At 34.2% G+C, this 25,407-nt stretch overlaps 1 protein-coding gene across 2 annotated transcripts in view; it reads right to left on the bottom strand.

Moving 5' to 3' along the window:
- Positions 1–2,326: 2,326 nt before the first annotated feature.
- foxn3 (forkhead box N3) overlaps positions 2,327–25,407 on the bottom strand; it is a 122,213-nt gene continuing 99,132 nt past the window's right edge. For both annotated transcript variants that reach the window (XM_073826920.1, XM_073826921.1), the window contains exons 5-6: positions 7,554–7,662; positions 2,327–3,566 (exon numbers count right to left, since the gene is read on the bottom strand). In XM_073826920.1, the coding sequence (XP_073683021.1) occupies positions 3,098–3,566; positions 7,554–7,662 (578 nt within the window). In that variant the 3' untranslated portion in view covers positions 2,327–3,097. The remainder of the gene's footprint in view (positions 3,567–7,553; positions 7,663–25,407) is intronic.

The raw sequence follows: 25,407 nt of genomic DNA, 5'->3' as shown, positions 1-25,407 counted from the left end.
ACACGGACATTGACGTAGCGGGTATTCGTGGGTATTCGGGGCGGCCGCTAGCGTGGGCCGAAACGGCCCGAGCCCGAGTCCTCGTATTGCAGAGAGAGTTTCCCAACAGTCAGTGTTTGTCCCTGAAGAAGGTAATTGTTAAGATGCCTGCTTCAACACAAAGGCGATGAGGACGACAAATGGAAATCAAATTTCGACAAAAAAACAACGAAAGAGACTAGGCCTACTGGCATAGAAATTAGAGGCGGCGCCTTAGTTCTCTAGGATCTATATTTATATGAAAATAATCCATGCTCCATGCTAAATACATTATTTACCTTACATGAACTTTGAGTTTTAAAAAAACGGTCTTCTCTTTTTTTACAGAACCCATGCAACACGATTTGGAAAATCCTGCTGGCTACATTGCTTAAATTAAGAAAGGAAAATGGTCTAGTGTTACTTTTATACAGTGTTTATCCTGACTGGATGAAATTGCTTATTACATCACGAGGGTTTCAAATAATAATAAAAAAAAAATCAAAAACGTAAACAAATGAACAAACACAAAACAAAACAAACTCCACAGTCTGCTATTAGAATACAATTGGCAGGTATTGTAGCTTTAGCTCCGAGTTTTCACTTTCATTGTGCCATCCGCTATCGCTATAGATGGAAAATACCACTCAATTTGATTGCTTAGGAAAAAACGTGGGCAGTTTTCGAGAGACTTAGTGGTGAATGTATCACTTTTGACTCCAAAAAGCACTTTGACAAAAGCTTATGGCTTTACTCTCATCCCAGTGAATTATGATTCAAATGAGCCAAACGACAACTACAGACATGAGTGTTTTTCACACGATGCTGCTGGGTTCTTTAACGGCCAGAGCGTCGAGGGGAAGTGACATCACAAAAACTGCTCGAGGATTGTCTTTGGCACTGCCCTGTGCTTCTAAAACATCTTATATTACAGCAAAGATCACTATAACCCATAATTATCACTAACTCATTACTACTTTTGACTTCAGAACACAATTTGCTGTCGTTTTTAAAGGATTAGTTCACCCCAAAATGAAAATTCTGCCATTTATTCACCCTGTAACACTTCTGAGAGATCTGAGAGATTTCTGTTTCATTGAAAGTCTACTCACGCTTCAAAATGTTCATTAAAAAAAAAAAAAATCATATGAATCAAGTGGTTTAATTTAAGACTTCTAAATAAATGAATGAACCTTGGTGCTTGAGTTTTCATGACCAAAACGATTAGTCACGATTAATCGTTTCAAAGTAAAAGTTTATGTTTGCACACTATGTGTGTACTGTGTATATTTCTTATGTATATATATTAGGGCCGGGACTCGATTAAAAAATTTAATCTAATTAATTAGAGGCTTTGTAATTAATTAATCGAAATTAATCGCATTTTAATCACATATAAATATTTGACCTGAGAACAGTGAGAAGTAAGTTTTTTTATATGGATTTTTATTATACCATTGAATAATGACTGAATACATAAGCTTAAGCAACAAAATATTGTTTATTTTTGTTCAACCAAGTCCAACAGACCAGTGCAATATTGCCATTAAGTGTAGCAATAGGCTCGATGTGATGTGCTGTGGTTTAACGGACGCTCTGTTGCTTAGTTAGGTGAATCCTGTCACTGTTTAAACTGCCTTGTCAATCATCACAGTTAACATTATCTACATTTCGTTTAATTTAATTTCCTACCGTATTAGAGAGAAATTAAGAGGCACGTTCTTTAACGAGTCTTTCATGCCGAGAACTTTGCTCTTGTGTTTGCTTAATTATGCATTTAAACGTTAATGACCAAACCTATCATTATAAATGTTGCTGCACATGGAATATAACGCGGATAACATTTCAAAAATATTTTTATCAGGTTACACACTGATTATTTATCACTCAAACCCCTTTCTCTACCTGTCCGTTGGTCGCACATATCCTCCATGTTTGTAGTTTTTTAACACTTTTTATGCGTGTTTGTAGTTCTAATCGAATCCTCGTTCACGGCGCAGTGTGTTGTGGGCAATATTAGCCGTTAGAGTGTGCATTGATCGTTAAGTAGTAGACCATCCGGGAATCTTTGGAATACTTTTTTAAACATACTACGATTTGGGACATACAATACTATTTAGGACGGGCGCAGCTTGTCTGAACGCTAGTTGGTGCTCCAGTATAATCGGTCCGCCGAATCTCATCCAGTGAGAAACGTTCCGCGGTGCAAAACTAAGTGCGATTAAAATGCGTTAAAAAAATTTAACGCGTTATTTTTGTGTAATTAATTAATCTAAATTAACGCGTTAAAGTCCCGGCCCTAATATATATATATAAATACACACGCATATATGTATATATTTTAAGAATATTTGTTTGTATTGTATGTATTTGTATGTAAACACTGTATGTATGTAATAAATTTGAATTGATTAATCGCGACTAATCGTTTTGTAACTCTAGTTATAAACATTGTTCGCTCAATGTTTGTATGTGCGGCATGGTAAGCTCATAAAACGCGCAGCGAAGACTGACACAGAAGAGAAGAAATTGTTGAATAAAGTCATTATTTTTCTTTTCTTTGTGCACAAAAAGTATTCTCGTAGCTTCATAACATTACTTGAACATGGTAGTTGCATTGCTGTCTATGCAGGGTCAGAAAGCTCTTGGATTTCATCAAAAATGTGTGTTCTGAAGATGAACGAAGGTCTTACAGGTTTGGAACGACATGAGGGTGAGTAATTAATCACAGAATTTTCACTTTTGGGTGAACTATCCCTAGTATGACAATGGGGCAGGGCAAATTTTACTATCACTTTTTTTTCTCTCAGTTGAATGAAATGCTTTGCTGAATATCTTTAAAAAGGGAAGGCTATGGCTTCAATCTCCGTAGATTAAAAAAACAGAAATCACAATAAACTGAACTAAAAGTGAACTAAAACAAGGAACCCTCAGTAAAATGTTACCTATAAAGATAGGAAAACAAAGTGATTGTTGATATTGCCACAAATCAGTAGAATTCACCTGATGTCCTGGAAAAAAATAGTAAATTCTATTCAAAGTGATGTTTTTTTTCTCTCTTTATAATACAGTCAGTTCATTATTTTTGCTCTTTCTGCCCCTTTGCCGTCCGGTTGGTGATATTGTTCAAACAGGCCCTGACTCCCGCCAAATGAAGCAGGGACCCGGCGGCCTCCTTCATCTCCTCGTCGTCACTTTCCGGAGGCTTCTCCGTGCGCCTCTTTTTTAGAGGAAGAGTGTCACTGGCCACTCTCTGTTTGACTTTTGTCAAATGTTGCCGTTTCTTGTGCTGGGCCAGAGCGAGGGCGTCCACGGACCACTCCTTGGGCTCCTTTTTGATTTTGCTCTTGTCGTCCTCCTCGGCATCGCTGCCAGCCTCGTTGGCGTGGAAGCTCACCTCGCTTCCGTCGCAGTGGGCCTCTTCTTCGACATCTGAGCTGGAAGATTTGGCAAAACTGTAGGTGTGGTCATCCTTGGGGTCGCTGCTGACCAGTGGAGAGTTACGGGTTGGCTCGCCATCACTGGTTATTCTGTATCCGAGTACTGACCTGTTAAGACAGACAAGAGATGTGTGCATTAGTGCAAGTGCACACATGCTGTTTCTGTTGTACTGCGTAAATGCTGAGTAAAACAAATGAACTACATGTGCTTGCTGTGTAATTATTTTGTGGAGCTGTTTGTAATTATGCTACTATAGTAATTAATTATAATAATATGTGTAACATGGACACTCTGTACTGATGTTTTGCAGTTTTTTGCACAGATGGCAACAACCTCTGGAACACATGAGTAAATTCATCCCATTTGTTATTATATAAAGTAAGTAAATCTAAATCACAAAACCTGTCAAGAGTATCCCTAGGTAATATTTAAATTGAAATAAAATCAAAAGAAAAAAAATAAAGAAATGAAACATGTATACATACACTGTCATTTAAAAGTCTGGGGTCTGTAAGATTTTATGTTACATGAATTTATATTACAATTGAGGTAAAAAGTTTACACCCCCTCCCCTTTCAGAATTGCAAAATGTTAATTATTGTACCAAAATAAGAGGGATCATACAAAATGCACGTTATTGTTTTTTTAGTACTGACCTGAATAAGATATTTCACATAAAAGATGTTTACATATAGTCCACAAGAGAAAATAATAGTTGAATTTATAAAAATGACCCGGTTCAAAAGTTAACATCCCCTTTATTTGTAATACTGTATACTTACCTGAATGATCTGCAGCTGTGTTTTTTGAGTCCCTTTTTGTCCTTTGTATGATTTTGAAATCCATCTTTTCACACTGAGACAACTGAGGGACTCATATGCAACTATTACAGAAGGTTCAAATGCTCACTGATGCTCCAGAAGGAAAAACCATGCATTAAGAGGCAGGGGTGAAACTTTTTGAATTTAAAGATGAGGGTAAATGTAACTTATTTTGTCTTCTGGGAAACATGTAACTATCGTCTATAGTATTCGAAGGGCAGTACTAAATGAAAAAGTATGATATTTAGGCAAAATAAAAATAATGTACACATCTCCAATCTGTTCAAAGTTTTCACCCCCCAGATCTTAATGCATGTTTTTTCTTTCTAAAGCATCAGTGAGTGTTTGAACCTTTTGTAATAGTTCTATATGAGTCCCTTAGTTGTCCTCAGTTTGAAAAAATGGATCTCAAAATCATACAGTCATTGTTGGAAATGGCTCAAATACACAAAAATGTTGGAAAACCAAAGAATTTGTGGGACCTGAAGGATTTTTCTGAAGAACAGCAGGCAGTTTAACTGTTCAGGACAAACAAGAGATTCATCAACAACTATCACTAAACAAAAAAACACAGCTGTGGATCATTCAGGTAAGAACACAGTATTAAAAATCAAGGGGATGTAAACTTTTGAACGGGGTCATTTTTATAAATTCAACTATTATTTTCTCTTGTGGACTATATGTAAACATCTTTTATGTGAAATATAAAAGATGTATAGGCCTACATTATATTTGCATTCTATAAAAAAGGCTTAATTTTTTTATGCAATATATGTATAATTAGAGTGTGAGGTGAAATGTTGGAACTACAACCGTTAACACATCTCACACCTTTTTTTCTTATGTTTTGTGCTAAAAAACACTGCAGCCTTCAAGCGCGTCATCCTTTAATGTTAAAAACAATTAAACATTTGTCTCTGAAACACTTAAGCTTTGAAGCACCTCTTCAGTTGGCCAACAACATCATTAAAAAGCAAATTAATTGGTGGATTACAAAACTCTCCACTTTTAGCTAACATAATATGATGGAAAATGACAAATAAAGGCCGTTTAGCTCTATTTATGCCTCTTACCCTGAGAAACAGTAATGAAGTGTCTTTTAAGTGATGCTTGTTTTGTGCTTCTGGTCACAGTTTATATAGCAGCAGCTCTGAGTGACAAAGAACATCCTGCCGCGCTTTGCAGATTCGCTGCAGAAACGTTAAAACTCCCTCTGTGGTTCGAAAAAATAATCCTAAGAGCTTTTCCACTTCCTGCCTCATATGTGCATTTATGACTCATAAATTATAGCCACAGCACAGCAGGCTAAAGAAACTGCTTCAATAATTAATGCCTAAATGCAGTGTCACTCATTTTAAAAGAGACAAAGAGGCTGTTTTACTCTTTGGACTGTATGTGGCCTGTCACTGCACAATATGTGCATCATACAGCAACTCACAGCCTGAGCGCAAGCTCTGTATGTGAGCATAAGGACAAAGGAGAACTGTTCCTAAATGCCCTTATTTTAACTGAGGTAATCTGAGATATTTATCAGGTCTAAGCCGTTATTTTATGCTAACAAAATAATAAATCTTATAGGGAAAAAACATGTCTTCACCACAAATTCAAAATGAATAAATACTGAAATTATTTTAGTAGCATTAGAACATTATCCTCATGACAGTTAAGTAGTTTTCATTGGTGTGTTGCAATAAATGATTGTTTGTTAGTGTGTGTGTGTACACTAAAAACGTTACATTTTATATTTATATTTATTATGTATATATTTAATACATGCTACAGAAAAGTAAATTGACTGGCATAATTAGGAAAGGAAAGGAAACGAAAGGAAACGAAATGTGCTTAACTGACAGGAAAATGATGTCCAATGGCAAAAAAATGAATTGTTCTACATCTTCTAAATATTTTATATATCAGCTGAGTATGACAGAGTTTCAGTGCCACGTTAAAAAAAAAACTAAAATTATGAGATTAAAGTCATAATATTTTAATAATAAAGTCAAAATATTTTGAAAATGAAGTCAAAATGTTTTGAGAATAAAGTTGAAATGTTTTGAGAATAAAGTTGAAATTACAAGAATAAAGTAAAAATATTTCGATAATAGTCAAAATTGCGAGAATAAAGTAAAAATATTTTGAGAACAGTCCAAATGTTTGAAGAATAAAGTACAAATATTTCGAGAATAAAGTCAAAATATTTTGAGAATAAAGTCAAATTTATGAGAATAAAGTTGAAATATTTTGAGAATAAAGTCGAAATATGTTGACAATAAAGTCTAAATATTTTCAGAATAAAGTCGAAATTACGAGAATAAAGACAAAATGTTTCGAGAATAAATACGAAATTACGAAAATTAAATTGTGGCAATTAAAGTAAAAAATATTTTGAGAGTATAACCTCTGCATGCTAATGGCCCAGATTATTTTTTTACTTTATTCTCAAAATATTTGTACTTTATTCTCATAATTTTGACTTTATTCTTGAAATATTCGGACTCTCATGATTTTAGATTTTTTTTTTTTTAACGTGGCACTAAAACACCACCGTAGCTAAGCAAATGGTATGTTGTTAAACAAAAATACAGTCTTACTTAGATAATATTGTAATACTTGGACTCAGGACTCAGACTTGGTTTGGAATTGTAAATGAACTTGGATGGACTCTAACAAACAAATACAGACAAATGTCATAATGGGGTAAAAACTGACTAAACTGGTAAAGAAAAGGTTGACTCTTTTGTTTTTAGACGTTTCTGATCACTATGTTCTAATTCTGTCCTTTTAGTACTTTTTAGTAGTTTAAATGCTTGATTTTGTGACCGGGCCAGACCCTGAACCCATTTACCTTCACTTGAGGGGACATTTCGTGTAGATTTTACAGTGCACTGACACTAGCATGCAGTACCTGAGGGGGCGGCCTGTTTCTGAGGCCCAGCTTATGAATGTTTCACAGCGATATAGTCAGTCAGTCTGTGTGTTTGGTCATGCCATTAAAAAAACTTAGTGTTTGTGATCAATTATTCATGTCACATCATGCATGCAAGAGTGGGGCCTTAGCCCGGATAAGACTTTGCGCTGATGTCTGCAATGACCTGGCTGTTCTGATCTAATGAAATGTGAGGAATAGAGTAGCCAGACCTCAGAGAGTCAAAAGGAGAGATCAGATATGAGCCAAAGCATTGCAGTGTAAGCATGATTCTGATTGGCTGATAAACCTGTCAATCATGTAATGAGTCGGGAAATGCTCAAAGCGACCTGAGGGACAGGACTGACCTGACAGCGGCTGTCCTGCTGACAATGGGGTTGATGGGAAGGGGTCGGATTCCTGGGAAGATGCCCTGGCTCATCATTCGAGCTCCGTTCTGGATCACTCCCTGAGGGACTGCGAAGAGAACACAGATAATGTACATTAATGCAAACTCCACCTGAAAGCATATGCAAGCACAGATCTGCAGTGTAAACAATCCTGTCATGTATAATAGCACACATATAAAATCAATCCATCAATTTAGAATCAGTTTAAATTCCAGTTGTTGATGCTGCAAGGATTAAATTTCCGTATAGCTTCAAACGGGCTCAAGCTGTCTGAAATAACCAGTTTAAATCTATTAGGCTGGCGTTTGCAACTTTGACCCTTAAAATGGTACATAAAAACAAATAAACAGTGGTTGGTTTATTAGCAGGTCAGCCAGTAGGTCTCTTCCTCTTGCTTGGGGAATGTTATATGTAGACAAAATTGTATTTGGAAGTGTAAAACACCTAAATACAATTTTCTAAAGAAAAAAAAGTTTTTGTTTGAGTACACATTAAAAAACACCCAATTGTTGACAGAAACTTCAAGTTCTCCTGTTTATAATAATATATGTCACTTGACGTTGACTGCTAGAATAGGTCTGAAAAAACAAAGAAAAACACAGGTGCGTCAGGTGCCCCAAAAATGTTGTAGGTCTTTAAGGGTTAACAGGAAAAAAAAAATTAATAATCAACATGGCAAAATTACATCTGCTGGATGTTCTGAATTTCGGTTTCATTTACTTTTCGATTAATAATCCAGCCCTAGTGAGGGAAAAATTATTTGATACCCTGCTGATTTTGTACGTTTGCCCACTGACAAAGAAATGATCAGTCTATAATTTAATGGAAGATTTATTCGAACAGTGAGAGACAGAATAACAACAGAAAAATGCATTTCAAAAAAGTTATAAATTGATTTGCATTTTAATGAGTGAAATAAGTATTTGACCCCTTCGCAAAACATGACATAGTACTTGGTCGAAAAACCTTTGTTGGCAATCACAGAGGTCAGACGTTTCTTGTAGTTAGCCACCAGGTTTGCACACATCGCAAGAGGGATTTTGTCCCACTCATCTTTGCAGATCCTCCCCAAGTCATTATGGTTTCGAGACTAACGTTTGGCAACTTGAACCTTCAGCTCCCTCCACAGATTTTTTTTATGGGATTAAGGTCTGGAGACTGGCTAGGCCACTCCAGGACCTTAATGCTTCTTCTTGAGCCACTCCTTTGTTGCCTTGCCCGTGTGTTTTGGGTCATTGTCATGCTGGAATACCCATCTATGATCCATTTTCAATGCCCTGGCTGAGGGAAGGAGGTTCTTACCCAAGATTTGACGGTACAGTTCATCGTCCCTTTGTTGTGATGCAGTTGTCCTTTCCGCCAAAGCATGTTTCCACCTCTATGTTTGACGGTAGGGATGGTGCTCTTGGGGTCATAGGCAGCATTCCTCCTCCAAAGGGCTCAATTTTGGTCTCTGACCACAAGACTTTCACCCAGTTCTTCTCAGAATCATTCAAATGTTCATTGGGCCTGTACATGTGCTTTCTTGAGGATAGGGACCTTGTGGGCGCTGCAGGATTTCAGTCCTTCACGGTGTAGTGTGTTACCAATTGTTTTCTTGGCGACTATGGTCCCAGCTGCTTTGAGATCATTGACAAGATCCTCCCGTGTAGTTCTGGGCTGATTCCTCACTGTTCTCATGATCATTGAAACTCCACAAGGTGAGATCTTGCATGGAGCCCCAGACCGAAGGAGACTGACAGTTTTTTTTTGTGTGTTTCTTCCATTTACGAATAATCACACCAACTATTGTCAGCTTTTCACCAAGCTGCTTGGTGATGGTCTTGTAGCCCATTCCAGCCTTGTGTAGGTCTACAATCTTGTCCCTGACATCCTTGGACAGCTCTTTGGTCTTGGCCATGGTGGAGAATTTTGAATCTTAGTGACTGACTGCTTCTGTGGACAGGTGTCTTTTATACAGGTAACAAGCTGAGATTAGGAGCACTCCCTTTAAGAGAGTGCTCCTAATCTCAGCTTGTTACCTGTATAAAAGACACCTGGAAGCCAGAAATCTTGCTGATTGATAGGGGATCAAATATTTATTTACTCATTAAAATGCAAATCAATTTATAACTTTTTTGAAATGCATTTTTCTGGTTTCTTTGTCAATGGGCAAACGTACAAAATCGGTAGGGATAAAAAAAAAATTCCCTCACTGTATAGACTGTATGTATATAAAAAAAGTAATTTTATATTATTACAAATCCGATAAACATTTTTTATTATTCATTATATAGGCCTTTTTCATGGAGGTCATACACCGCATCCAAAAAACGTTCATGCATCCACATTATGCGCATCAGTGCAGCATCCTCCTTTAATGAGGGTTAACCAGGGTTAACCACATTTTTGGCGCTGCAGTCAAACAGACCGAATGGCCACTGCCCTTCTCTCAGTCCAAGTACGGGGCAACATATAGCTCCATCTGGAAAATGAACCTGGACCGGTAGCAGATGGCAAACACAAAAAAAGGACAAAATAACCATCCATTCAGAATCCAGCACACTGATCTGGCCATTAGGCAGGAGCATTGTTGCCTAGGCAACGGGTCCCCCTATGTATGCCATAGTCGCAGAACTCAACTAGGTGACAGTGAGTTGCGGCTACAAAGCCGAAAGGAACATCTGGGCTGGCTGGGTGCCCTCTTCACCCGCCTCTCCACCCTGAGGGAACACGCTGCCATAACAAGGTGAAGCGATGCCCTGTGACAGAGGCCGTCCCAGCTAACCGCGTGCGCAATGAGAATTGACAGAGATGTGCGGCTCTCCACCAATTAGCGTGGATGGGCTAGCAAACTGAATGGCTAATGATCTCGGCCCATTGTAGGCGGTTCATGTCGAGCCATCCATCCAGGCATCAGAAACAACAGCAGGACACAAAAGCGAAGCGCATTCACAGTGCAGCCACATCAGGAAGGAAGCCAGTGAGGCTTTTGTGCCTGGGGATGTTCCCTCTTTTATGTGGATGAGAGCTGTTAAACAAAGGCGAAAAAAGTGTTCGCTCCCTCAATAGAAAAGAAATCCAGATCTGCGATGGCAATGAATGGCTTCACGTTAGCGCCATTGACCGAGATTTTCAACGTGGCATTATGCGCGGATAATGCTGCGTTTAACAGCAGGTAATAAATAAAGTGGCACGAATGGCGACTTCCAGGAAGCTCGTCAGCGCACACGCGACAGGACGCTCACTGCGAGCTGTGCAAACATCAGCAGTGATTCAGCGGCGTTTCTGTCATGCAGATGCCCATGGGAAGGTGTCCTGGCGCGCTCACAGGGGCACTGCAGAGGCAGTCAGTGCACAAATGCTATCAGACTGTTCTCTCTCTCTCTCTCTCTCTCTGCCTTCCTCTCAAGCGTATTAATGTCGGTGGCAGATGGCTCTGGAAACAGCGGCCCTAATGCACAATTCTGTACTGAAAAGTCAGTTTCTGTCTAATTCTCTCTTTAACAACTGTATTCTAACTGGGGACAGCTGAGTTGGGAATCAGCGTAATATTGCTTCCACTGAAAATCTCATTTATTAGTCTTTAACATCCATTTTCATGCCTTGCAAAGTTAAAACATTTATGTATTGTACATTTTTACTCCAAATCAAGCTTATTGTAGTTAACTAAAACCATATAAAATATTTTGTTACTTAAAATAAAATCAAGTTAACTGATGTAAAATATTTTTTAAAAATTAATTTCAGCTATTTGCCAAGGCAACATTTTTTTTATTTTTTATTTAGTTTAACTGAAATAAATATAATAAAGAATACACAGACAAACATATGAAAGCATAAAATAAAACAAAATAATTAAATAATTAAAAAAATAATTAAAAAAATAATAAAATCCATAAAAGTAATTTTAACCGATTTTGTGAGGTCAATTTTAAATAAAAACAAAAAATATTTGTTATTATTAATGACTAAATTTCCAAATTAAAATTTTAAGTAAATTCTGAAGTAATTCCTTTAAATAAATGTTCTTTTGTGTGAATGTAAAAAAAAAAACACAGAGACATCGAAAAAAAACTATATAGATAAATATATTAAAGAATGATCACTGTGCTCTTTTAAATAATAAAATAAAATAAAATAAAGCAAAATAAAATAAAGTAATTCCTTTAAATAAATGTATTTTTGTGTAAAAAAGTAAATAAAATGCTGCCGCAAAAAATGACCAAAAAGGCAGGCAATACAGAGCCAAATCATAATATAAAAAATAAATAAATAAATAATGAAATAATAATAATAATAATAAATAAATAAAAATCAAATCAAATAAAATATCAATTAAAAGTAATCCTTAGGATTTATGATTTTAGTCTTTGGACCATAAAATAGATTTTGTGAGAGATAAATTTTTCTGAACAACTTTAAATTACATAAATAAAAAATATTAAATGTAAAAAAAAAGAAGTCTAAAACTATTATTATTATTATTATTATTATTATTATTATTATTATTATTATTAATTACTTATATTTGAAAACTTAAAATTTACGTAATTAATTTTTTTTTTTACATAATGTACTAATCTAAAAGAGTACAAAGGAAACCAAATGGTACAATCATAACAACCCCAACAAAACATAGAGCAACTTTAAGTAAATTCTGAAGTATTTCCTTTAAATAAATGTATTTTTGTGTAAATGTAAAAAAAATGTTGCAGACAAAAAGACAAGCAATCCAGAACCAAATCAGAAACAAAAACAAACAAAAACAAAAAAATCCACCAATATACAGACAAGCAAATATGTTTCCTTTGTACATATATAATATGAAACTATGAAATAAAAACGAATTAAACAATTCATAAAAACTTAATAAATAAAAATAAATAAATAAAAATTCAATAAAGCTCAGTCAATAAAGAAATGTTGAACCCTGTGTATGTTCATGTTTGGTTGGCAATAGTTCTTGTTCTGAAACACGTAAATCAAAAGTACTGAACGGCACCATCCTTTGCCATATTTGTCCACCAGGGGGACTCATTCATAACAAAGCAGATGTCTAACTGAACACTTAGTCCACTCTTTCCACACACTTCCATATTACCTTATCAACATACATTAAAAACATACAACAATGCACACACAAAGCTCCTCATCACTGAATGCTGAATGCTTTCTTGCAACAAAAGAATGAGTAAATGAAGCCTGAATTTTCATTTTTGCGTGAACTATCCCTTTAATCCATGATTTACAACTCCTTCACATGCAATTTCACAGCAGTCAATCTGTAGATGAGCTGTCCTGACAGGACTCCTCCTTGGGCAAACTACACACTCAGTGAGAAGTACCTTAAAAACGCTGCTTATACAAAGAGTTCCAGGGCGAGAGTGCTTTTGGCCATTGTTTTCTCACAATACAGCTGGGGGCTGCGTGATTCGTACATTCGGGCCTATGACACGCACCACTGCTTCTGTAGAGCGAGCGCTTCTTTACTCACAAAAGCCAAACAGCAGGGACTCCACATCCTCTCAAGAATCAGCCTCTGCACATGGGCTCCATGGCCACTGGGCTTCTTTCTGTATAAACACCAGTGGAGGAGGAGGTGTACTGAAGGAGCTTTTGTATTCAGCTGGCACACTTCTGTATGAACAGGTTCAAGTAAGCAAGGTCAGAGGCCATATAGAATGACCGGCTGAAAGCTTGACTTGTATCTGAGTTTGATACAGTGAGAAAATCCTCAGATTTATGGCTTTAAAATGTACAGTCAACACAATAAGGACCAATCCGAAAAGAACCGCGTTTATTTGTGCGTTAGTGCAGTATTTGTACACCATGATATTCTAAGATGATTTTCAATTAAAAAGAAATGTCAATGGTCTTTTAAGTACAAGATGTCATCATCTCAGATAGACTACCATGCTCCCAAATATTTGATCTGCTCACCCTCACCATCCAAACACAAGACTTTCTTTTGTGGAACACTAAAGGAAAAATTTTGAAGAACAATCACTCTTCTTTTTTAAATAATAAAAAAGCAAGCAAACAATTAAATAAAATAAGGACATATTTTGAAGAGTGATCACTCTGCTCTTTTAAATAATGAAAACAAGCAAATAAATAAATAAATAAATAAACAGCTAAATAAATGCTATAAAAGTAATCCATATGATTTATGATTTTAACATATAAAGCGAATTTTGAGAGGTTAAATAAATAATTGAATAAATAAAAATGCAATTAAATATAAAAATATTAGTTTTAAAATATAAACAATTAATAAATATAAATACAAATATTTAAAAAGTTTAAATGTATTATTATTATTGTTATTAATAATAATACATTTTAAAATTTAAATTTTAAGTCAATTCTGAAATATTTCCTTTAAATAAAAATATTATTTTTTTAAATATTAATTTTATATAATTAGTGAAAAAATATTTATTATAATATTACATTTTAAAATGTAAATTCAGAAATATTTAAAAATAAAAATTTAAAAAATTAAATTAAATATAAAAATATTACAAACAATAAAAATATAAATAAAAACATATTAATTGTACAAATATTTAAAAAGTAAATTGTTGTTGTTATTATTAATACATTCTAAGTAAATTCTGAAATATTGTCTTTAAATAAAAATATAAAAAATTTAATTAAATATAAAAATATTATTTTAAAATATCAATTTTATTTGTAATTTGTGAAAAAAATCAAAATGACAATTTAAGTAAATTCTGAAATATTTAAAAATAAAAATATAAAAAATTAACTGATATATAAAATATTATTTTTTAAATATTACAAATATAAATAATAAAAAATATTAATTGTAAAAATATTTAAAAAGTTCAATTTATTTTTAATTGTTGTTATTATTATTATTATTAAATTTTACAATTAAAATTAAGTAAATTCTGAAATATTTCCTTTAAATAACAATATAAGAAATGAAATTAAATATAAAAAAATATTATTTTAAAATATTCATTTTAGTTGTAATTTGTGAACAAATATTTATTATTATTAATATTATATTTTAAAATGACAATTTAAGTAAATTCTGAAATATTTAAAAATAAATATGTAAAAAAATAAAATTAAATATAAAAATATTATTATATTAAAATACAATACTTTATATAATATATAGATTAAAAATATAAAATATATAAATAGACACAAAAATTACCCCCCCCCCCCAAAAAAAAAAAAAAACACCAACTCCTGTCTTCATTTTCTGAACTCATTTTAGAGCCATATAAAGCCATACATATATCTTCTGATTTGAAATCATCTCTAGGAATGTCTGCGCCACGAACATCTAATTCAATGAGTAAAAAAGAATCCAGATGATCACCAGCAAGACTTAATGGTGACTACGACTAGGGATGGGCAGTATTTTAGATAAATGTATTTAAAATACGTATTTGAAATACAAAATACTATTTTGTATTTTGTATTGTAAAGCCTTTGAGAAAAATCTAATGTAATTTGTATTTAAATACATTTAAGATGAGTATTTTGTATTTTCAAAATACATAAAATACTTTGTGCCAATCAACCTCTTTATCAGGGTGCTGATTTAGTTCAGACACACCCCTCCCCCAACCTTAACACTCATCCACGTGAGCTGCCTGCAGCAGAGTCAGCATTGGATCAAGAAGCCCCTGTCTGCAGCCTGCAGATCGAGGCGGGGCTGAATCTGGGGCGGGGCTGCACGTGTCGCCCCGCCCACATGTCTTCTCATTGGTTGTAGGTAAATTAATAATGTCGAGATAACCTAACTCCCACAACTCATCTCATTGGTGGCAAAGTAATGACGTTGAAAACATTATGGAGTTAAGGGAAATGAAATAGCAGATAAAATAGCAAAGGAAGTTACTAAAAACAATCAAATTGATTTTACAGTTAGTCTCAGTAGAACAGAAATTAAGAGTATTATTAAAAATAAATTAAAGAAACAATGGCAACAACAATGGGAAGAAAATAGAAAAGGACGATGGTTTCATAAGATTCAAAGCAGAGTGGGAGAAATAAGGTGTACAGGGAGGAATAGGCGAGAAGAGACAATAATATCAAGGCTTCGGTTTGGACACACGGGATTAAATGGAACATTACTGAAATAGGTAAACATGGAACAGGGAAATGTGAATATTGCGGGCATGAAGAAACAGTGGAACACGTCATATTAGAGTGCAGGAAATATGAAACTGAAAGAAGACAATTAATAGCGAAATTAGAAGAAATGAAAATATGTTTCAATTTAGTAGATATACTTCGGGAAGGGTCAACAGATTGTTATAGGGAGTTATTTCAATTTCGTAGAGAAATTAATGTATTTCAAAGATTATAAAATATTCTCGTGTCACTATTAGATTGGGAGGGAGAATCAGAAATAACTGTGAACATTACTATATCTTAAATAAATAACAGTGAAATTCATTCATGTGTCATAAATCTTTGTATTTATAAACAACTCTGATGTTTAACTACCCTTTTCCATTTATTAATTTAATAACATAAGGATAGTGGACACTCTTGCTGAGAATTTTCCACATTTATGTATCTTATTAACAATTAAGACAAAAACTGTAAATAAACACCACTGGTTAACATTTTGATTTATAGTCACGGATTGCCAGAAATGGGATAACTAAACAGCGGAAAGATGTCTTACTTGTAAATGTATGTAACCTTGGACCACAAACCAGTCATAAGTGTACGTTTTAAAAAAAAACTTGGTTGAGATTTTTACACATCTGAAAGCTGAATAAATAAGCAAAGGATTCAGCGGTTATATAAAACGTATAATTCATAAGTATAGTTTCCAACTGCATGTCCTGTTTATCGTGGCAGCGACGTCAATCCATTTCACTAACCAATGTGATGAGTTGTGGGAGGGATGATGCGTCGACGTCATTTATTTACCTACAACCAATGAGAAGGCATGTGGGCGGGGCGACACGTGCAGCCCCGCCCCAGATTCAGCCCCTTCTCGATCTGCAGGTTGCAGACAGGTGCACTTGATTGGATCAGCGACTTTTCTCAGTTTTCTACATTAAGTTAAGGGTGTCATCATGATCAATTCCTTGTTGATTAAAGTTACAATGGTGCATCATTCAGATTTGCCTTCAGCAAACATGAAAGAATACAAAAACACCGGCACGTGTAGGAGAAAAATAGCGTTAGCTGCCTGTTAGCCAATCAGTTTTGATAGTTTATTTTTTTTTTATCTATAAACTAGCTAGTCAAATGTGTTTTAAACATTACTGCATGTTAGGGCTGGGTGATATGACAGAACTTTATATATCTTAGGCAGCGATGATATAAAGTGTGAATCGATTAAACTTTTCAAAATCGTTTATATAGGCCTAGGTCATATTTTAGATTAGATTAGAGATTTTAGAGATAGATTGAGCAAATAAATCCTTGCAGTGTTTAATGGGGCAGCAGGAATTATTGGAACGTTGGGGTAGATGAAGAAGCATGAATGAATGAATGAATAATATAGTGTGATGTACTTGGTTCAGTTGTACTTTGCTGTTTAAAGCGCAAAAGAAGATTCATATTTACACTTGCACGTTGCCAGGTAAAGTTTTTTTTTTTGTGCACACACTCCGTGACAGAGTGGAATGCCGACAATGTGACTCGTTATATAATTATGTAAATCGGCAGGGCAACTCGGTAATTGTTCTCCACACCAAAATAATCAAATAATCCCGTTAAACGCAGTATTTGAATTTGTAACTTGTGATTTTAGAAAAAAAAAAACATTAATCTGTGTAACACTAAATAGTATTTTTTTTATTCATTAAACATTTTCTTTTAATTAACGAATGTATGAAATATAGACCATTACTTTATTCAATATCTCTACTATGCAGGCTCATTTAGTAAATTTTAAGCATTTTACAAACATGGTGCTTAATGAAAATGCCATTTCCATGCCATGTAACATTTCCGAATTGTGATTATGTTCCCCCATCTATGCAAATGATTGATGTAGAGACAAAAGAAGGTTAATCACTGTCTGTCACCATCACTTTAATGTAGTGATTGTGTGCATTTGTTATGACATTGATGCATGATGCACAACTCTTCAGCTTTTAGATTTATTCTTCAAAAAAAAAAAAATAATAATAATAATTTTACATTTCTTAATAAACTTTCTAATTTTAACAAACTGTATATAGAAGCAAACTTTACATGAAATAAAAATAAAAGTTGCTATGATTAAAAAGTATTGTCCAACCTGCAAAAAAAAAAAAAAAAAAAGAAAAGAAAAGAAAAGATTTTGGTCATATTGCATATCCCTGTTCTTTGCCTGATAGCAGAAAAGGTTACCACAGTTTTAAATACAGTATGACTTTAAATGTATGAAAATGTAATAAAAGATGTTTGGGGAAAAAAATAATAATTTTCCTTCAGGGCAGGAGAAGGGAAGATCATTTCTAATCAGTAGTACACATCTAAATGTTTTTGTTTTGCATTCAGAATATGTCCAGATATATTTCAGCCTAATAGGGATGCCTGCACTTGATGGCCAATTTCTCATGTATTTTGTGTATTTTAAAAATACAAAATACTGTATTTTTATTTAAATATATTTTTTTACATAGCATTTTGTATTTGTATTTAAATACATTTTTCCACTCAGTATTTTGTATTTTTATTTTAAAATACATTTCTATGTATTTATGCCCATCTACGACTCTGCAGAAATGTGCCAGAGAAACAAGCAGTTACATGTCTGCTCATTTAATCTAATACCGCATCCGCTGGAATCACTCCTCCAGGGTATAATGAGAGAGACACAGTGAGAAAAGAGATAAAGACAGATAAACACACAGACAGACACTGAAAGGAAGAGTAAAGGCGATGAGAAATGCAGATGACAAATTCCCTGTACTGTAAACTTGGCACCTGCTGTTGTGCAATAAAGCCCGTGCATTTAGCTTAATTCTCTTCCCAGACGAACTATAGGAAGTATATTGGATTTGAGAGGATCGCTTTTCAGCTCGAATATTTGCGCCGTGATAAATGTCAGCATTAGCCGGAATTAAAAGGAAGGAGCAGTCAAGTGATACACAGCTATCTTGAGGCATTGAGGCAGGAATAACGCTGCAAAGCGATGCCGGCGTCTTAAACAATTCTCCTACACGCTACAGAGAGCACTCGGCTGTGCTGATGGATTCCCGAGTTGCTATGAGAAGTCCTTCTGCCTTTCACGGCCAAATAAAAGCCCCAATACGCACTCCCGAGATGGCTAGCGCATACATCACACACATAAAGCCTTGAGAGAGAAACAGATGCCTTTTTGTTCATAGAGCCACAGCCAATCCAAACAAAACCGCTTTTTCTCGCAATTGCGAGTTTTTAATCTCACACCTCTGACTTTTTTTCTTTCGCAATTCAGACTTATTTCTCACAATTGTGAGTTTATATCATGCAATTCTAACTTTTTCTCGCAAATGCGAGTTTATATTACACAATTCTGACTTTTTTTGCAATTGCAAGTTTTTCTCTCACACTTCTGACTTTTTTTGCAATTGTGAGTTTATATCTCATTATTCAGACTTTTTCTCGCAGTTGCAAGTTTATATCTCACAACTTCGTCATTTTTTCTCGCAATTGTGAGTTTTTCTCTTACAATTGCGAGTTTATCATTAAATTCTGACTTTTTTCTTGCGATTGCGAGTTTTTTTTCACTACTCTGACTTTTCTCGCAAATGTACATTTTTATTTTGCAATTCTGACTTTCTCACAATTGCGAGTTTACATCACGCATTTTTTTCTTGCAGTTGCAAGTTTTCTCTGACTTTTTTCTCACAATATCAATTTTTTCTCTCGTACCTCACTTTTTTCTTGCAATTGCGAGTTTATATCTCGCAATTCAGACTTTTTTCCTTGCAACTGTAAATTTAAATCTCACAACTCTAAAATTTTTTTCTTGCAATTGTGGGTTTATATCATGCAATTCTGACTTTTTTCTCGCAATTGCAAGTTTTTCTCACAACGCGACCTTTTTTCTCATGAATGTGAGTTTTTACCTTTCAATTCTGACTTTATCGCAATTGTGAGTTTATATCTCACAATTCTGACTTTTTTTCTTGCAATTTTAAGTTTATATTGCACAATTCTAAATGTTTTTCTCACAATTTTGAGTTTATATCTAGCCATTCTTTAACTTTTTCTGCAATTCTGACATTTTCTCGCAATTCTGAAATTTTTCTTGCAATAGCGAGTTTTTCTCTCACACCTCTGACTTTTTTCTCGCAATTGCTAGTTTTTACAATTCAGATTTTTTTCCTCATAATTTTGAGTTTATATCGCACAATTCTGAATTTTTTCACACAATTTTACGTTTTTCTTACAACTTTAACTTTTTTCTTGCAAATGTGAGTTTTTATCTTGCAATTCTGACTTTTTCTCGCAATTTTGAGTTTATATTGCGCAATTCTAAATGTTTTTCTCACAATTTTGAGTTTATATTCTCGCAATTCTGAATTTTTTCTCGCAATTGCTAGTTTTCAGAATTCAGATGTTTTTTCTCACAATTTTGAGTTTATATCGCACAATTCAGAATTTTTTCTTGCAATTGCGAGATTTTCTCACAAACCCTACCTTTTGTCTTGCAATTCTGACTTTATCACAATTGCGAGTTTTCAAAATTCTTAGTTGTTTCTCACAATTTTTAGTTTATATCACGCAATTCTGACTTTTTTCACGCAATAGTTTTTCTCACTACTCACATTTCTCGCAAATGTGAGTTTGTATCTTGCAATTCTGACTTTATTGCAATTGTGATTTTATATTTTGCAATTCTAACTTTTTTCTCACAGTTGCAAGTTTTTCTCTCAAAATTCTGACTTGATCAGAGACATTGAGGCAGGAATAACGCTCCAAAGTGATGCCGGCGTCTTAAACAATTCTCCTACATGTTAGAGAGGGAACTCGGCTGTGCTGATGGATTCCCGGGTTGCTATGAGAAGTCCTTCTGCCTTTCACGGCCAAATAAAAGCCCCAGTACGCACTCCTGAAATGGCTAGCGCATACATCACACACATAAAGCCTTGAGAGAGAGAAACGGAGTTCAACAGCAGATGCCTTTTTGTTCATAGAGCCACGGCACAGAACCGAATCCAAACAAAACGCTGTTTAAGGATATCATTTCAGGAGGAGTAGCTGTCAGTACACTGGCATAGATCGAAGGGCCCTTTGTAGGTCACACAGTGACAAGGGACCTCCTTAGGGACTAATCTTCCACTCGCTGCCTCACAACTATTTACCAGGCTGCCATGGCAACCGAGACCGTTCGCATTTCGCTCGGATCCCGCCTCTCGCCCCGGTGACCAGGAGCAAGGTCAGGCCGAAAAGATAAACAGCGCACGGGTCTCAACATTGCGCAAGGCTCCCGCTGACAGAAAGCAGATGCGAGCAAACCAATGCTCTTTTTAAGTCAGCGCCGGCTGCGTAAAACAGCGGCAGGCGGGATGTCGGTGCGTGTTTTGAAGGCTCGGTGTGTGAGCCCTCCCTTGATTCTGCAGACAAATGAACATGTTGAAGTGCTTGAAGAATATCTATTATTCACAGCGTTCATTTAAGTGCTAGGCTCTGATGAAATTTTAGCATACGTTGTCGGGTGTGCAAACTTGATGACGCCTCGCACCGCGTCAGGGCCCCGGGGTTAAGCATTTTTAAGTGGCACGTCTTTAAACACAACCAGCGTTTTTGCAAATAAACCTGTAGTTGAGGTCAAGTTGAGGTATGCAAGTTAGAAAACAAAATAAATCAAGGCGTTTCGCTATGCTGGGTCTCGCCACACTCTTAAATGGATAATCTACCCAAAACTAAACATTCTTTCATCATTTATTTACCCACATGCTGTTCCAAACCTGTATGAATTTTTTTCTTCTGAGATATTCAGAAAAAAATTCAGAAGATATTCAGTCAGTTTACATACAATGGAGGTCTAGGGGAACTAGAATTTTAAGAATTTTGATAGATATCACTAGATTTTTTGTTTTCTGAAATGTTATGTGTAAATAAGCAAATGAGACATCTGATTTAATATGGACTCATTTGCATACATTTTCTGAGCAGAAATCTGGATAAAGCCAGGTTTCAAAGCTCTTGTTTCATTTTGTTGACATATTAGCATAAAAGATTTTTACATACAGGCTTTTTCATATAGCTTCTTACAGAATCAGAAAATTATGCCCATTTTTGCCACTGAATAAAAAATACAAATTTATTTATTTGTATTTTGGTTATTGCGACTTTTTATCACACGATTCAGACTTTTTTCTTAGAACTGCATGACAAATTTGCAATTAAAAACGAGTTTCTAACGAGTTTATATGTGACTTTTTATAGTCAATTCTGACTCTAAATTCCAATTGCGGGTTTATATCTTGCAATTCTGACTTTTTTTCTTGCAATTTTACCTTTTTCTCAGAATTATAAGATATAAACTCACAACTGCCAGTTATTAAGTCCAATTTTGATTGATGTTCTCAGAATTGTGAGTTTATATCTACCAATTCTAACTTAACAACTCACAATTGCATGTTATAAAGTCAGAATTGCAAAATATTAACTCACAATTCTGAGAAAACTCAGAATTCTGAAAAAAAGGTCATAATTGCGAGACACCAACTCACAATTCGGAGGAAAAAAGTCAGAATTGGTATATAAAAACTCACAATTCTAACTTTTTTCAAAAATGCAAGTTTTTATCTTGGAAGTCTGACTTTTTTCTTACAGCTCTGAGTTTTTTCTTGCAATTCTGACTTTTTTAAATAAACTTGTAATTCTGAGAAATTGCAAAAAATTATGGTTTTATCATGTATTTCTGACTTTCTCGCAATTGTGAGTTTGAATCTCGCAATTCTGACTTTTTTATATGTGACCCTGGACCACAAAACCAGTCATAAGGTTAAATTTTACAAAACTGAGATGTATACACCAAATGAAAGCTCAATAAATAAGCTTTCTATTGATGTATGGTTTGTTAGGATAGGACAATATTTGGCCGAGATACATCTATTTGAAAATCTGAAATCTAAGGGTGCAAAAAATCAAAATACTGAGAAAATCACCTTTAAAGTTGTCCAAATTAAGTTCTTAACAATGCATATTACTAATCAAAAATTACATTTGGATAGGTTTACAGTAGGAATTTTACAAAAAATCTTCATGGAACATGATCTTTACTTAATTTCCTAATGATTTTTGACATAAAAGAAAAATCAATAATTTTGACCCATACAATGTATTTTTGGCTATTGCTACAAATATACCCCAGCGACTTAAGATTGGTTTTGTGGTCCAAGGTCACATATAAACTTTGTGAGATATAAACATGCAATTCTGAGAAAAAAGTCACAACTGCGAGATAAAAACTTGCAATTCTGACTTTATAAAAACTCAAAATTCTAAGAAAAAGTCAGAATTGTGAGTTGATATCTCACAATTCTTACTTTATTTCTCAGAATTGTGAATTTATGTCTCACAATTTTGAGTTCATAACCCGCAATTGTGAGTTTATATCTTGCAATTTTGACTTTTTTTCTTGCAATTTTGATTTTTTTTTCTCAGATTTGTAAGATATAAACTCACAAACTGTGAGTTATAAAGTCCAATATCTCGCAATTCTGATGCGATTCTGCCAGATATCTGACTTTATTTCTCAGAATTATGAGTTTTTTCTCGCAATTCTGAGTTTATAACTCGCAATTGCCACTTTATATCTCGCAATTCTGACTTTTGTATAAAAGCAGGTAAATGATACTGTATATGAACAAACCCATCTGTAAAAACCTTCAGAATATAGACAGGAATAAACTGCAAAGTTTAGTGTTAATACACTAAAGTAACTCAGTGCATGAGAAAAATCTCATTTTGAGGAAACAGCCTTTAAAGATGTGTATTATAACTGAAATCTACAGACACAAATAGATATTAAATAAATAAATATCGAATAAATTAATAATTAAAGTAAACACTGAAACATGTTTTCTCTCTGCTAGTCTAAAAAAACCCTAATGAAAACTGAAAGCATCTGACAGCCTTTTTCTTGTTGCGATGGCTACATAGTAAAATCGATTGCATAGATCATCAGATTTGAATTCACAAGAGCAGCTGTCCCAGTTAAGCAATGAGCCATAGTAGAGGAACGTCCCTCCATCTGGGGAAAAAAAAAAAGCACAAAACCCCTGTGAAAGGTCAATTACCATTTTTATAATGATGTGGATGGGGATTTGCTTGTTTGCAGCAACAACTAAGTTTAATTGTGCAGTTAATAACACGAAATGCCTTCCCAAAATACACCGTGTTGGCAAACAGATCCCAGCCGCTGGATATCAGAGGCTGAGGGAGGAAAACAGTCTGAGAAAAAGACAGAAAGGGGCAGAAATTCTCGAGTAGGGGCTTTTAAACCCAGGCAGACTCCTAAAGCTAGTGTTGTTTTTGTTTAAGTGGGTGAAATCTATAGCACATACACACATAAGAGTGCTTTTAAAAACTAGTTTTGGGTGTCCTGCCTCTTCATTTTCATAAGATTAAAGCAACTTCTGTATGCAGGGTGGGTCGCCGCAAAGGCGTCGACTCTACTGTACTGCTATAAACTGCTTGGAGGCATTCGATGTTACAGCAATGAATAAACACCAAGAGTGTGTTTGTGTGGGTGCCGTCACGTGGTTCATGTTGATATGCAGAAATTGCTCTAATTCTGAGAGAAGTCAGTAATTTCCCTCAGGTGCCCGCCTCAGGCCCCGCAGCGGTGCGTAGGCCTCGGGAGTGCTCAGAGATTAAGGGCTTACAGTTGGCACATTAGCTGCTAAATGAATCCTGCTCTGTCACTGGTAACGGGGCCACCTAGCTGTCAGATACGTTTGACTGCAGCCCTACTCCACCTCTTGGCTTAATATATCGTTCAACAAGCAAATGTACTCAAATGCTTACCTACAGGAGCTAATTCTAATTGACTATGTGATATTATTTATTTGGTTTTGACCTTTATGCCCCTTTATCAATACGGATAGTGAAAAGAAGGCATTCAATTAAAGGTAAAATATATGAATATTAAATAAATAATAAAAGGGAAAATATATAAATATTTATATTTGCCTGGATTTTTTTTGTATGTTTTTTACAAAATCGTAAAAAAAAAAAAAAAAAGATTGTATTATTATTGTACCTATTTTTTTTTTACTTATATACACTGTATTCAAATATTATACAGATTTAATAAAACAACAGAGAAACAGGTAAGATAAGTATAATAGTACTAATATACTGAATGTTTTAAATAACCAGGTTTATAAACAGTAAAAGATGTAATATAAATATTCAATAAGATATTAATATTAAGGTAAAAGACATAAATATTAAATAAATATTTAAAAAAAATAACAAAATGAATAAAAATTATATTTGCCTGTTTTATATTATTAAATATATGACTCAAATAATGGTTTAGCAATGTAGTAATCAATTAAATGAATAAATAAATAAATATATAAAATAGAATAATAATAAAAACAAATAAAATAAAAACTAAAACTAAACAAAATATACAATATATCAATATTAAATATTTAAATATATAATATATAATATATAAATAAAAAAAGTCTTCCAAAAAAATACAAATAAAATCTTTAAAAAATAATATACTAACTGCGTTTTAAATAACCAGGTTTATAAACAAAAAAAGATATAAATATTAAAATAATATTAACAATAATAATAAATAATAAAAAAACTTACATTTGCCTGGATTCAAGGTTTATATTATTTACAAAATTACTCCAATAATGGTTTA

The sequence above is a fragment of the Garra rufa genome, chromosome 21 (assembly GCF_049309525.1).
Source record: "Garra rufa chromosome 21, GarRuf1.0, whole genome shotgun sequence".
Lineage (NCBI taxonomy): Eukaryota > Metazoa > Chordata > Actinopteri > Cypriniformes > Cyprinidae > Garra > Garra rufa.
This window is presented reverse-complemented; position numbering and strand designations above follow the sequence as displayed.